Here is a 15847-nt window from a genome sequence, read left to right as displayed (position 1 = left end):
TGTGTGTGTGTGTGTGTGTGTGTGTGTGTGTGTGTGTGTGTGTGTGTGTGTGTGTGTGTGTGTGTGTCGCATGCACACACATGTGGCTGTTTGCCCTCTGGAGAATGCAGCCAGAGTGTCTGAGGCGTGCAGACCAGCACATGAGGTTAAAGGGTTTAGAGTTCTGCATAATTCTCCACTTAGTATTGTCCACAGGGAGAGTGGACACTTAAGATCAAAACAGTGGCTGCTCTGGTTCAAGGTTAAGGGCTCTAGCATCCACCTGAGGTGGTAATAACTCCAATCAATGTAGACAACAGTGAAACTGAACATACAGAAGGCAAACTTGCTAGCAAATTCAAATATGTTCTAAAGCTTCTAATGTGCAGAAATCACCACATGCACATAGAGAACTAAAGGCAAACAACATTCTTTATGTTGATTCGCTCAGAGCTTTGAGAAGTTGTTTTCCCCACTGTATTTTACATAGAATCGGTGAATCTGACCTAGAAGTCATTAAACATATTTTATGATGAAATCGACTTCATGTGCATGCTCTTGTGTAACTGCTCACACACAAACTCTCTGCAAATCCCTCTCATTTGAGGTGACCCGTTAACAGTCCACTGTCAGCTCAGCTTTACAACAATCTTCAACACAGATGGGCTTTGCAGACCTGCTAGCACGCAGAACTGAGACATAGGGAGTTAAACCGAGCAGACCTATTGGAGGAGGACCAGAGGAACCATTTTTATCATGACCGACACAAAATACAGCAACACAAACCAGGTGACTAAGCAGAACCTTTGCTCATTTCGCCACACAATAGACTGCTATAGGCCCAGACAAAACTATACAGTCCCAAAAATATGCAAACCTGCAAAGAATAGAAATGTATGCATGCTAGTCCAGTGTTTAAATTCCATACTTTGAGCAAACAGAAAGCCAGGTCAAATGCACACAACTATTCATCACTTGCGCCGCGCTAATAATTTGTTAAAAAGGTCTGTGGAAATTAAGACAGAGAAGCAATGTACGTATGTGTGTGTTGTGTGTGTGTAGAAGAGAGAGTGCTAATCCAGTCATTTTCAGAACTCCGCTAAACTACTCAATTTGACCCAGAGTGCTGGAATGAAAGCACAACTTTTATATATTCCATTGTTTTATGAGTGTGCAGACAAGGAGAGCCAAACTCTTTCAGGAGGGGAAGAAAAAGCAGAAACGAAAAGCGTGCATGCACGTATGAGTGGGAGGTTTGCAATTCTACAGCAATAAAAACAGAAAGCTAGTAGTAAAGCTTCTGCTATTACTTGGGGTCTAATTTATCAATTCAAAAGCATAAAAAAAGACAACACCTTAATAAGAGCAGACAGACAGAGTAAACCGGTCAGAGAGTTTGTTTTTTTACAAACTTTAACCTTTGAGATGTTATCTGGATGCCTGTGGAAAGACCCCATGTGTCTGTATGCCCACTGGGGTAAAAACAGAAACCGATTAGAAGAGTGACTCTGGCAATGAGGCTCTCAGGCAGCAGCAGTGGAGCTGCTTCGGTTCGTCTTTGTGTCTAAGTGAATCCAGATGCAGCAAGCATAGCAGAACTCCTCTTATAGCGCTATGAAGAGGAGCGTGACACAACACAAAGGGACAGGACAGCATACCAGTACTGTATGGACTGGACTGGTAGTAGGGTTGGGTACCGTTTGAATTTTTACGATTCCGAACCGGTACTTTTAAACGATTCTGATTCCTAAACAGATTCTTGAAAAACTGAAAAATGACAAAAGAAAGGCTTTTTTATGGAGTTCTTTTAAAATTGAAAATGATTTAAATTGAACAATATATTAACGTTTTAAAGTACTTAAATATATAATAAGTAAACCTAAGTCACCTAACACATAACTACAATAATTTAACAAATAGCAGTTACACTATTAACAAGTAACAACAAAATAAATGTTAAGTTGGTATGCCAACCAGCTTCAAACTTTAGCGGTTCTTTTGCAGAAAAATGTATATATTTGCCTTCTCTGGCAAGACACTACACCTCTTCTGACTTATGGCATATCCTGCACAGGAGAAACCTCTCTCAGATAGTGTCCAAGAGGTCTGTACACACCCAGGTAGGAGTTTGAAGGACAGACAATTTGGGGAGGCTATCCTGCCTCCCCCACCACCAGGCTACACAGTCTTGTCCTGAACGATAGACTAGCAGAGCAAGTGTAATATGTTTACTAGCGATCTAGATATACTAGCGATCACGTGAAGTCAGTGAATGGTTAAAGTGATGGTTCGGAGTAATTTCACCCTAGGGTCCTTTGCACCTAACCTGACTGCGCCAGATGGATTGCTTCGCATTTGCTCGGCATATTCATCTGGGAACTTTCCGTTGGACAACTTTTGGGAAGGGGCGGAATACTGGTTATTTGATTGGATGAACCATCTGTCTATGTTGGTGATAGACGGGCCAAATTAACCAATCAGATCCGCGAAGCGTATGAAAATATAACCACAAGCCCGCCCCTGCTGCTGCAGGCAAAGCATAGCTCGTAAGCTCAGCATGCAAGCAACATGTCGGTAAAGGATGTTTGCCGTTTGTGTAACGAAAATTTAGGAATAAAAGGCACCATTTCAGGTTCCCGGACCATATTCCAAAAGAAGGATCCAAGAGAAAAAAAGCATTAGCGAGCGGCTAACAGAATTAGGGCTACCGCTGGCTGATAATACTGGTTAGCTGATTGGATAAACCATCGGTCTATCACCACCTAACCCACCTCAAAACCAACGCTGATTGGCCCGGTCGTTTGGCTAACGGCTCCGAATTTTCTCTGCTTCAAGATGCCAGACTGATCTGCGAGTGGAAAACTGGAGCTCGCGAGATCAGGACGATCTCACCAGGCTACTTTGCACCATGACCTCGAGCCAAACACCCCCCCCGAAGCTTTTTTCACCTGGGTCGAACATTGGGAGGGTTAGCGTAGAGTAGCGTTATCAGCTGAATAGCTTAGCGCAGGGCCTAATGGACCCAGGTTTGTTTCTCGTAAATGACCCCACTAATAATGCCCGAAATGATACCAAACTTCTACACTAGTACAAATAGGTTATGGATTCATAAAACGATGGATTGGAAAGTTTGTAAGTACACCAGAAGTGTATGTAAATAACACTTGCCTGCTGGCTTCTGCGCTCTGTTGTTTTTGTTGCTGCTGCTGCCGGCAGTTAGACGAGTGCTTAGGGCCGTCTACAAATTACAACACCGAAAAGAGATGCAACAAAAATATATTTATTAATTTAATGATTAAATAAGGTAATGTCTCCAAACTTACCTAAATTATAACTTGTCTCCTGCTAGTTATACTACAGCACTTACTTTAAAAAAAAAAAAAAAAAAAAAAAAAAAAGTTAAATTAATAAATATTTTTGTTGCATCTCTTTTCGGTGTTGTAATTTGTAGACAGCTCTAAGCACTCTTACTGCCCGTTAGGTAGCAGCAGCAGAGAGCACAAGCCAGCAGGCAAGTGTTATTTACATACATTTCTGGTGTACTTACAAACTTTCCAATCCATCGTTTTATGAGTAAATAAACTATTAGTACTAGTATAGAAGTTTGGTATCATTTCGGGCATTATTAGTGGGGTCATTTACGAGATATATCACTGGGTCCATTAGCCCCTGTGCTAAGCTATTCAGCTGATAACGCTACTCTACGCTAATTCTCCCAATGTTCGACCCAGGTGAAAAAATGTCCAAGAATAGCATGGACACATGCTTCACACCGCAAGCGGGCACCTGCGCCACCCGGCAGAAAAGGGAGAAAGAAACAAAAAAAAAAATGAGTCTGCCGCTGTCCGGAGTAACAGAGGGAAAATATTTCAGTTGGAACCGAAATGAGGAACCGAAATTTGCGTTCTAATCCGGTTTGCGTAGGAACCGCTTCCACTACCCAACCCTAAAAAAATAAATAAAAAATAAATAAATAACAACAATAATGTAACTGGCCAGACAATGCCTGAGTGGATAGGATTTTGTTCATGCCTGCTCAATAGAAATCAAGCTTCAAAAATATAAAAAAAAAAGATACTGCGACACTCAAAATCAACCTCGTATAAAAGTATTTTATCAAGAAGAAAGCAAATGCTTATGTCAAATCATGCCCCCATGGACTTTTATCCTGTAATCTGCATAGGAAGGCTTTCTGACCAAGAGGACCCATAAATGGCTGAAACCAAAAAGACAGAGCTGGCATCCTAGGTAGCAGGTTGTCTGCAGAGAAAACAACAGCTGTGTGTGGAACTGGGGCTGCCTGCTCAGGCATGGAGAGGTGAACATGGGTTGTTTTTGCTGTAGGTGTGTGTGCGTGCACCTGGCGAAGATCTGCCACTCTGCATTCCTAACCCAACTTGGAGGTTGTGTATGTGTGTGTGTACAAAGGAGGGATAACCAGCAAGGAGAAGAAAAGAAGGTCCTTGTCCTGGTGGTCTATTAAGATTGAAAACAATGGATGCCCATATAATTAACATTAAAACCAGCCAACAGCCAAAGTGAATCCAAATAACAAAAACCAGGGTGAGAGTCAATGACTCAACAGGACTGTTTGTCCTAAACCGACATGCTTGCACTTTCAATAGTTCTGTGCAAACATCATTTCATTTGTTTGAAATTGGGATTTTCTCCCCTTTTAAATTAACTTTATTACAAGTAGATGATAATTTCTCAATTTTAGCAGTTAAATGTCATTTTCAGCAAAATAATTCATTTTAAATGTTTCTAAATTTTCTTGAAATGTAAAATTTAATCAAACCAGAAGACAGGTATGGTGCACCATTAAATTGTACTGTTAAATTGTGTACGCTTCATTTCTTTTTTTGTAATCCAAGTTTTTTATTGTTTTTCCATGTGAGAAACATGTGTACGCTTCATTTCATGCACACCAACCACATTTGTTTTTGTAACACACACACACACACACACACACACACACACACACACACACACACACACACACAGTGTAGCTAAATATCAACTACCCAAAACATACATAAAAAGCAGCATTACCTTGTCTTACATGACAGAAATAGTGGTAGATAGCGGTTAACTATTAAAAAAATGCACCCACATAATCATATTGCAAAAGAAAATACACAACTCTCAATTTATAGACTCAGAATGCTGATATACTGCTGCTAATGTTTGCTGCAGATTATCATTAATTCAGCTTGTTGCCCATTTTTGTTTTTACACCATGTTTATAAAACTAAAAAATTTATATAAATTGTGAAATCCACATAAAATAAAACCTGAGAATGAGAGCAAGACAAAGAAATAGAGAGAGACAATGGCAAAAATGAGAGAAAGACAAAAAGAGGAAGGGAGAAAAAGAGAAGAAAGAAAGGACTAGGGAGTGAGGTAGGGAAGGAAGGGGATTGCACCAGTTATTTGAGGGAGGAATGCACAAGAGGTCACATTCTTCACTCCACTGCTGTGGCTTGCCCTGTGTTCAACTCTCTCGCTCTCTCTTTCTCTCTCTCCCTCTCTTTTTCTCGGTGTAAAACGGGTAAAAATACTCAACACAGCTCTGGTGCAACAGATCACATACAAACACCAGTGATTGACTAGAAAACAGAGTGGACTGTCTCAAGAGGCAGATGATGAAGAGGCTGTAGGCCAGGAATCTATTGATATGGTCAGATAAATTATACAATAGTCCTTTTTCATGAACGGCATTTTGACATGTCACAGTGGAAAGAGCACAGGTGTAAATAAAAATCAGCTTCAGTTTCAGGGTCCTGATATCGTGCATGCTGGCTCACCATCACAGTATCGTGGCTTACTGGGACACTTGGGATAAAACAGAGCCATCGTTGTTAGTAACAACTGTACTTTACCTATTACGACAAGTCAAAATGTCTGCTGTGGACAGCGCCTATTAACAGTAGGAACAAGATTTATTTCTTCTCAATGTAAAATACTTCCATTAAAAAAAAAAAAAAAACACCAGCATCTCTCCATTCCAGTCTTATCCTACAATGTTCTAACAAGCGAATATGTTAATAAATCTATCACAATTCAACACAAGACAAGACTACAATTTTCACAATTCAAAAAATTGATTAACCTGGTTCTGGTTTTCTGTGGGAAAAGAATGGTCATATGCATATTTGTGGAGATCTACCTTGACTTTGTCATTCAGACTTTTCAGATCTGGACATGATCAAATACTGTATACTGTACTGCTTTTTCTGACTTTTTGCACTAGCACATGACTGTCATCAGTGTCCTGAATTCAGGTCATTGTAGACCTTGATTACAAGAGTTAAAACTTTTGAGGCATAGACTAACTTGACTACCTTGATTTATAAACACAGCTGTTTTGACTAGTCATCATCTTGGGTGGTAATAACATGGACTCCTTTCCAGGTGGTCAAAACTTGATGAGAGGGGAAAACGCTTCCTAATCAGCAAGGTGTCATTCGGCAAGGGACAAATGTCTTAGACACACACACACACACACACAGGCACGCACGCACGCACGCACCCACCCTTACTGACACAATAAGACATTAACACTAAATGTTACAGGCAAACTTGTCAAAGTGCCATCACAAAACACCATCAAACCACTATCAAGGTTAAGTAGTAAACAGATTAGATAAAAGTAGAAGTTCTTTCACTTGAGAGTTGCATGTGTATGTTAGTACATGCCCATTAGTCTGGAGACATAGCCAGCCACAGCGAAGGACAAGTAACCAGGGGCCTAACAGCTGGCCTGAATGAGCATTACTGAGGCGCCTGCTGCGTGGGTATGCACACACCCCCCCTCCTCCCGTCTTCAGAACCCACAGGGATCATGGGAGGAGGTTTGGTGCAGACTGTATAGATTCCTCGAGTTCCAGCCAAGAAAGAGACAGACAGACTAAAAGAGAAATGGATTTACTTACTGCATAACCGCTGAACGCAGCAGCTGCCACACACACACACACACACACACACACACACACACACACACACACACACACACACACACACACACACACACACACACACACACACACACACACACACAAGATTATATTAAAGCCACTCCATGTGCATTTAAGATTATTAACATATCCTTTGTAGTGGATCAAGAAACATTATGAGCTGGATGTTAACATGACATCTAATATTTCTGTCACAATCACAAGGTTGGCTTCAGATGTGGACATTTATAAGCTGCTGGAACACACTACCTACTGTAGTCTTATTAACTAGTTGTAAGTGTTGTAATTAGATGACAGAAAAATGAGAGAGAGAGAGATGGGGACTAACATACAATAAGGATCCCTAGCCAGACTTGAACCGGGAACTACCATGGACGGCGCCTTAACCCCTAGACCACCAAGACACCCAATGTTACAATTTTTCCCTTTTATGTGCTCCACAGACTTGCAAGTCAAATGGTTTGTTATTTAGTTGCCCATGTGTTTTCCTGTTTTCTGCCTTGTACATACTGCTCTAGCACCCACTGACCCTGAATAGTAATGAGCAAATAAAGGACAATGAACAAGTGGGGTGTCATCTTCCTTCATCCCCACATTTTATATGTGCCTTGAATATACTGGAAGCTTTGCCAGGCTAGCCTCCAGGTGTCAAACAGGGAAAAAATGCAGGGTAAAGCTTAAGAGTAAGAAGGAAAAGTCCTGTTGTGCCCATACTGAAACTTATCCAAACAAGAAGCTACATGCCAGAGGTCTCTACATTTTCTGTGACCCAACTTGTTTGGCTGATGACCGTAGGTTCTCTTTTTGTGGTTTACAAATACAAGTTGGCTGTAGTAAAAATTTTAGTCAACGAGGGCAATCAGTAGCCAATCACATTCCAAAAAATGCTGTCTGTAAAACCCTTACACTGTATCCAGCTGTTGCTGTTTCCAGTAGTTTTAGGGAGATTTACAGCTAATAGGTTAAGCTAAATAAAAGGCACATTTTCAGGAACAAAATGACTGAATAAACAGAGGACTACAAACTACTCTTTTGCAAAACTGAAGTAATGTATTGAGAGTTCAGAACCTTGTTGCATTAAGAATTGCATAACTGAAATATGTCGGGAATGCTGGTAACACTTTATAATAAGGTTATAAATCATAATACTTAAATAACTATGCAGGATGTATCATGAATTCTTGTTACTCACCATTAAGAAATGATCAACATGATACACACACCAAAGTAACAGAATAAATAGGATCTAATTATACTTTGCTATCATGATTACTATGGGAAATTATACATTGGGTGAATTATTATTATATACAAAAGGGGCTTAATGTGAACACATAACGTTTATAAAAGTATTCTTTTTGAATGAAAATAAAATCTAGGTCACAATTTACAATGTACCCAAAAAAAAAAAAAAAAAAAAAACAACAACATTTATATCCCTTAAGTAAATGTAACCACCAGAGGGCAAATTTCCCTTTAACAGTCAACAGCACAGCAATTACTAAATAATTAATCAGACTATATTGTTGTGAGCCTCTTTATTTTGAACACTACAACTTCCCTCAGTCACCCCTTTTTTAGGGAATGACAGGAAAACAAATAAAAAGGCATAATTCCATTGCTCAGCAAGTTCACCTCCTACATACTAAAATTAAGGGAGGCGCATATTTGATGGAACAAATTTCCCTTTACTGGAGTGTAGTAACCAGATCAATCTCTGACTTAAGCAAATCTTATGCTGGCACCAATCATGCTTACAGCATATTTGTTTTAATTTTTCTAATTTCAGTTAATCTACTTTTGGACTTTCATAACCAAAATGGCACTGTCGTGGCCAGTGTTGGGAGTAACGCATTACAAAAGTAACGCAATTACAGTAATGTATTCCTTTTTGCTGTAACGCAGTAATATAACGCATTACTAATTTAATTTCGGTAATATTATACCCGTTTTGTTTTTTAAGAATTCACCAACACCGCAAAACATTTCTTCACAGGAAAAAAAATAAAAATAAATAAAAACAGCTGTGAGTGTTATTTCCTGTTGCTGTATTCGATGGTTGAGATGACTGCAGAGACAGATACATTTGCGAGATGGATATTATTTTCAGGAGTTGTTAGACTACGTTGAAGTGAGCCGTCCCGTCTCTGTTCCCGTAGTCAGAGCCAGAACCAGAGACGGTACAGACAACATCTGTGTCCCAACAGGTGACGGAATGTCAGAGTGGAAAGCAGTGTGTCCAAGCTGCTGACAGATATAAACATGTTGGGAATTAACGTTTAGGCTTGCTACTGCTACACGTAAATATCATTGCATTTTATCAGCGGTGGAAAGTAACTATGCCATACTTCAATACAACTGTTAAGGTACTTTTGAGTATTTTCATTTTCTCCTACTTGCCAATTGTACATTTTACTTCCCTATTTTTATAGCTTTAGATAATTTGCATATTCATATTATACAAAATATTATAAATAATCAATGATGTGGATAAAGATGAGACTTTATTGATCCGGTGGTGAAATTCACAAGCTATTGTTTTATTTTTCGCTGTTTATTTTGGTGAAAGTAACTCAAAAGTAATGCAAAAGTAGTGTAAAGCATTACAATTCAGAGACAGTAATATTGTAATATAACTAATTACTCTCAAATGACCGTAACTAGTAATCTATAATGTATTACATTTTGGAAGAACGTGCCCAACACTGGTTGTGGCAGGGACAAGCTGCAGTAGAGAGCGTACAGATATAGTGATAACAGATGGCTACTTAACTGTAAAACTGATGTCAATTTGTAGCAGATATAAATTACTCAACATCAGAAATGACCACAGATTAACACACATAATGCAACCCAGAACGTATTTTTGTATCTACAAGTAAACATTATACACAAGACAAAATTAGACTAGAAAGAAGTGATCAAGTACTGTCTTCTGTTGTGCTCAGACCGGTTTCTTAAAACAGGCCTGGTAATAGAGCCCGACTGATAAAGGATTTTTAATACAAATATTTGGCGATTTAAAAATCCGATATTCTGATATATCGGCCGATATATATATTTTTTAAATCCAGAAACGAGTAACAAAACATAATTATATAAATTAAACCTAAAATAATATGATAATGCGGTTTAAAAATAAACTTTTGTTTTATTGTCACAACAGAACAAAGGAACATCAAAATATATTAAAGTTCTGATAAAATGTATAAAAATACAAACTTAAGAGATTAAACAAAGGGTTAAACACAAGTGTTGCCAACAGGTGGACAAACTATGCAACGCCAACACTCATAACATGGTTGAAGGGCGTTTCGTCCGCTTTTATTTTATTTTTTAAATATTCATTTATTGGCCATTATAAATGCCGATACCAAGAATTTGGAAAATGCCCAATATCGGCCGATAATATCGGCCGGCCGAAATATCGGTCGGGCTCTACTTGGTAACCTACTGCAGCTTGTAATCTAGTCCATGCTGGAAATACAGTGTGTGAGTTATGGTTCCAGAAATGTACTACCATGCTCAATCCTTATGATCTGTGCTAGCTAGCCAGTGAGATCATACTCTTCCCACTGTACAGTACACAGAGGTGCCAAGAGCAGAGACGGGTCTTTGCTTGCCCTTCACTCCGTCTCTCTCACAGGCAGCTGCATGCAGAGGTCTGAACCTGCCTGCTGAGAAGCAGAATGGCGCTAGCTAGCCTACTGTTACCTAGCTAGGGCTCAACAGGAAGAAAAATCATGTGTTGATATTGCCCTCCTGTTGCACTGAGACTCACATCCCCTCTCATAGTCTAACCTGCTCATCACAGAAGGAAAACAAGGACACCCCGTGTCACTGACCCTTTGCCAAATTTCGATCCATTTACCGGCAAAGGCTTTCATTCTGTTTTTATGACCTTCCCTGTCCTCTCCCCCTCTGTGTTATGCAATACTTAGAGTCAGTGGAAAATACTCCTGCCAAAGCATTCACAGCCCCACAGACACATTTGGTAAACTTATCAGTTAGCTGGATGCATGGCATGCATCCAGTTCAATGTCAAGTGATAATTTGAAGAAAAAAAAAAAAAATTAAAATAAGTTACAGTTTTGCTCAATCTCTTTACTGATACATTCATTTTTCTGAAATGGAACTTCTGAACAGTTGTCTGAAATGTTGCTCTGCATTGACAAATATATTTCTGTTTACCTCACCAATGCTTTGCACTGATGTCTTGACATAAAAACATTATGATCCACCTCCCCCCACTGAGTATTAATTAACTCACTAAGCGTCGTGGCTGAGGCAGTTAAAAGACAAATCTATTACGTTTTTTTTTTTTTTTTTTTTTTTTTTTGATTTATGATAGAGAACAAACCTCCCTGTACCTTGGTTATATTGCGTTGTGCTATTCTGGGCAATAAACGAAGACGTGAACCACCCTGAAGGCACTTTTATAAGCCAAAACTAGTAAATAAACCGTTGACTATAAAAACAAGAAGTGAAGTATCTGGTGAAGATTATGATTGAAGCTACAACTGTCTGCTTTCTGTGCACATCCATGCTTGCTTTAGAAAATCTAATTTGATGGGCATTAGACAGAACAAAAGTCTCTAAAGAGGAAAGTAAACCAAAAAAACAGACACTGCTTAATATGGCCATGGATTAAAAGATACACAATTGCCATCACCAGTTAAGACTATTTATCTATCTGTGTGATATAGTGGATATTGGGTCATTGCTTTGAAAAGCATGGTGAGGCTCTGTGCCAGCAGCATGCTAGTCTTCCCCAGAGGCAATAGAGATGCCCTGAGGAGTGCAGCATGGGCGTGAGTCGCTCATTCAGGTAGGGCCCTGTTTCAGGTGCATCTGTGGCTACTATTGCGGTGTTTGAAATCATTAACAATTGTAGGTATCCTTTTATCTGGCAGCCACATAAACAATGTGTGCAATGTATGATGGTAGTTTGCTCTCTAACGTCAATTGTATGGTACTTTTCTCAATGCATTCCTGTGTCTTATATGATGGTAAACAGGATCTCTTTTCATTTTGGGCTGTTGGTTGGACAAATAAATAATATGAAGATGTCCTTTGGGGGTCTGGGAACTTTTTATGGCAGACTTTCACTATTCTCTGCTAAAAAGACAACATGGTTTTTTTAAAGAAAACAATCTGCAAATTAATCAATAACACTAATAATTGTTAGTTTCAGCCTGAATTCCAGGCACAACCTGTATGTTCACAGTCACATCTAGAATATCTCATGGCGCTTTGTAGTAGACACTACACACGATCCTGTACAAACACAGGAGGAGGCACTGTTGAGCTCTGCCACATTACAATACCTCCTTTACATCATAGATGTGGAGGTTTTCTTTAAAGATTAATGTTTCTGACGTCAAAAGAACTATCCCTTTACACCCCTATGGAATATCTCAAGCCTAAACAATACCATGTTTGGTATTTTATAATTGTGTTTTAAAAATGTTTTAATCAAAATAATGCCAGAATTCTTGTATATGCAAAACAAAAGCCTTTTTAAACTTACTTATTTAATATTCAAGAGCATGGTGTCTCTCTTATAAATTATGAATTGGTAAATGTTTAAAAAATAAATAAATAAATTTAAAAAATGTTAAGATAGATAATATCAGTTGTTATTGTCAACACGGCTGTAAACAAACTCCCAGATGAAATGGTTAAGTGTAATCAAAAGTCAACGGAAAAAATACAACACAAAAGTTAGTTCTGTTTAGAGATGTTCCGATACTGCTTAAAACGCTGGTATCGGGAAGTACTGGAGTTTATGCACCGATCCAATACCACCTAATAAAGCCCTAAAGAAAATCTACGATAAAGTAGTTTATTTTCTTTTTCCGTTATAACTGACTGTCAAACTGGATAATAAAAGAAAGTTCTACGGCATTCGTTGTTTGTATTTGTTCATTTTTCACAAAGAGTTTAACCTGAGCCAGACAGACAACAAAGACAGAAATAATATCACATCCATACAGGGATAGTAGTATACAATTGTTCAAACATAATAAAATATATGACACACTGGTATTGGATCGGTACTCGGTATTGGCCGGTACGCAAGTTCAGGTATCGGGAAGAAAAAAAATGGTATCGGGCCATCTCTAGTTCTGTTACTCTAATATCAGCAAATATCAATCAAAAGCAAGTGGAATTTTTAATAGCATGCTTTTTAAAATAACAGGTATAGATTTGATGTTTAGTAACTTTTACCTAGTACCAGAAACTAGTAAGCCATTTAAACAACATGACAGTTGATGTTCTGTAAAGAACACTGTATGACCCTCAGTGCACCATCACATTGAGAGTAACTCATTTGTTTATCAGTTTACTATGCCAGAGACACCAAGTGAGCCAATATAACACCATAGCCTTCGCAGCGTACCGCACATAAGCTTGATTAAAGGCCGCCTTTTATTTTCAGATTTATTATAACATCTCCAAAGGTCACCATGTGTCAAAGAGTGGATTTGTTTGCTGTAATATTAATTTGTGGTAAGTTTAATTAAAAAGCAGTTAAATGTATTATTGCTTTCATTCAGCTGCCAAGCTGCATTCTCGATTATGCAACCACAGTAGGCTTATCTGTACATTCTTGGATTTCTAATTATGCATCTTTACATACTTCTGTGTTTTGGGTTCTTGCCTTTTCACAACCGTGACTAAAATGTACAATGGTCAAACCAGGCTACTTGTTTTCATTATGTCATTTACTTTGTTGAAAAGTAATGTGGCAGACAGATTGGGGAAGCACAAGCCAGAACGGCATCTTAGTATTTGATCCTTGGCCTGTGGCAGCATTTGATGCTGGAAAGGATGCAATGCTAATCCCTGTCACTGTCATTAAACAAATGTATACCACTAAGCAAACTGATATTAGTGAGATAAACAAATTTGCTGTCAATGACTGACAAATGACCTTAACAGAAATATTTGCTCTTACCATGCACAGCAAAAACGTTACAGGGATGGATCCCATGGCGTGACGACTCTCTCTTTCCACCCTTGATGAAGGCTGGCAGACTAGGTCTCCTCTGGTCCCCTACAAACTTTCCCGGCTGCTGCCCCATAAGGGCAGGGTGCCAGGCCACAGCCGGGACTCTCCAAGCCGGACTCAGTTGCTCACCGTCCAACAGTTGGCCAACAGGCAGGGAGGGGGTCGGGAGAAGACAGGAACCCCTTCCTGGCTCACTCTGTCGTCTCCTGTAGTATGGGTGATGCGGGTCACCTATGCAGATCCGTATTTCTCCAGTAGGTCTCGGTTTATCATGCATAAATAGATCCTGGGTGCTTCAGAGGTCAAAGGAAGGCATTTCAAAGTAATCTAGAGGGGATAAAAACAATCAAGAATCATTAATGATTTTATTAAGAGCGATATGATTGTTTCTAACAGAAAAACTGCATCAAAACCCCTTACAAATTTAACAAATGATCCTGGCTTGAAGTGAGATTAATTAAACATGTGCATCCTAGATTTGAAATAACCATTGCAACTAATCCAAGCAAGTTCTTTTAGATTAGTTTCCGTGTCAAATAACTCACTATATGCTTAACTGAACTAAAAGTATGCAAGTATGTTTGATTTTTAACTGTCCTACTTCAACTATGTTCTCATCACACCTACATTACCTGTACTTCCTTCTGTAAACAACCACATTTGCCTCTGTTATATCTAGGATGTACGCCCACTAAATTACCTCTTTCTAATGCCAATCAAGCTCTTTAAATGACAAGCTAACATTGATCAACCTCAGTATACTACAGGCAACATACATGACGATCAGGAAATTTAGCGTTGACGGGGGACAACAACAAAGTGCTTGATACAAAAATAATCATCAAAACATCGACATACACAATTGTAAAACTATAAGATCACTGAACTGCACCAGAGCATTAATTATTGTTATCCATAAGGGCGTCCCTGTGCAACTTTATTTTTATTTATTTTTATTTTTTAAACAACAGCAATGTCCAAAACATTAAATCATCAACAATGAGCACTAAAGTGAAAATTACACACTTCTATCACAAATCCCAAACGTGCACTGTAGTTAAAAACTTAATATAGTAAAGACAAGTGAACAGAAACTTACATAGAAACATTTATATTGTTGGTTAGCTGGCGACCTCAAGCTAATGTTAAAGGTAGCCATGGAGGCTAACTAACGTTAGCTGGTGGTATGCAGCGCCAGACCCTTAAATGCACATCGAGCACTCTACAGTTGGTTCTTGCGGTGTCGTTTTTAACACGCTGGTCATAAATGTCGGACAAGTGCATTCAAATGTCTCACCAAAAAAAAAAAAAAAAATCTGGTCACCACAATTAAATGCTTTGAAATTGGTCTTTCCAAAGCAAGAGTTTGTTTCAAACTTCCGTGTCCACTCTTCCCGTCTTGCGGTGTTTCTTCCCCTGTGGTACCCGGACTGAAGGCACTTCAATCAAGGAGGTGAAAAGAAATCGAGGAAACTCTACCGGCCAGAGACCGACGACTCTTTCTGCAAGCCCTTCCCTCGGTTTACGGTCGCCGAGCTTTTCTTTACTGTCCGCTCGGTTCACGTACTTATTCATCGCTCTCACGTGAAAATCTGAGCAATAAACTTTGGCCGAGGAGTACTTGTGTCGCTGGTGCCGCCATACTTTACAGAAATATGTGGGTGGGGTTACGTCTGACGTCGCGTGCGTGCGTGCGTGGGCTAGTACAGGCCAGGGACCAGAGCAGAGGTTTTATTATGCTGGAAGTGCAGCAGGACAGGGCACTTCCAGTTCCACTAAGAGGGCATACCGTTCTCTTAATACATCCATGGGGCATACTCAGAGAAAATAAGTTAAAGAAAACCTACCAACACCGGCTTTTCAAACCCTTTCACTT

The 15847-nt window shown here is 39.2% G+C and overlaps 1 protein-coding gene across 2 annotated transcripts in view; it reads right to left on the bottom strand.

The window, feature by feature from the left end:
• Nucleotides 1–15654, bottom strand: part of abl1 (c-abl oncogene 1, non-receptor tyrosine kinase) — a 36818-nt gene extending 21164 nt beyond the window's left edge. For both annotated transcript variants that reach the window (XM_028601200.1, XM_028601201.1), the window contains exons 1-2: nt 15071–15654; nt 13918–14298 (exon numbers count right to left, since the gene is read on the bottom strand). In XM_028601200.1, the coding sequence (XP_028457001.1) occupies nt 13918–14248 (331 nt within the window). In that variant the 5' untranslated portion in view covers nt 14249–14298; nt 15071–15654. The remainder of the gene's footprint in view (nt 1–13917; nt 14299–15070) is intronic.
• Nucleotides 15655–15847: the final 193 nt, after the last annotated feature.

This window comes from Perca flavescens, chromosome 16 (assembly GCF_004354835.1).
Source record: "Perca flavescens isolate YP-PL-M2 chromosome 16, PFLA_1.0, whole genome shotgun sequence".
Lineage (NCBI taxonomy): Eukaryota > Metazoa > Chordata > Actinopteri > Perciformes > Percidae > Perca > Perca flavescens.
The sequence above is the reverse complement of the archived record's forward strand: the minus strand, read 5'-3'. Positions and strand labels throughout refer to the sequence as shown.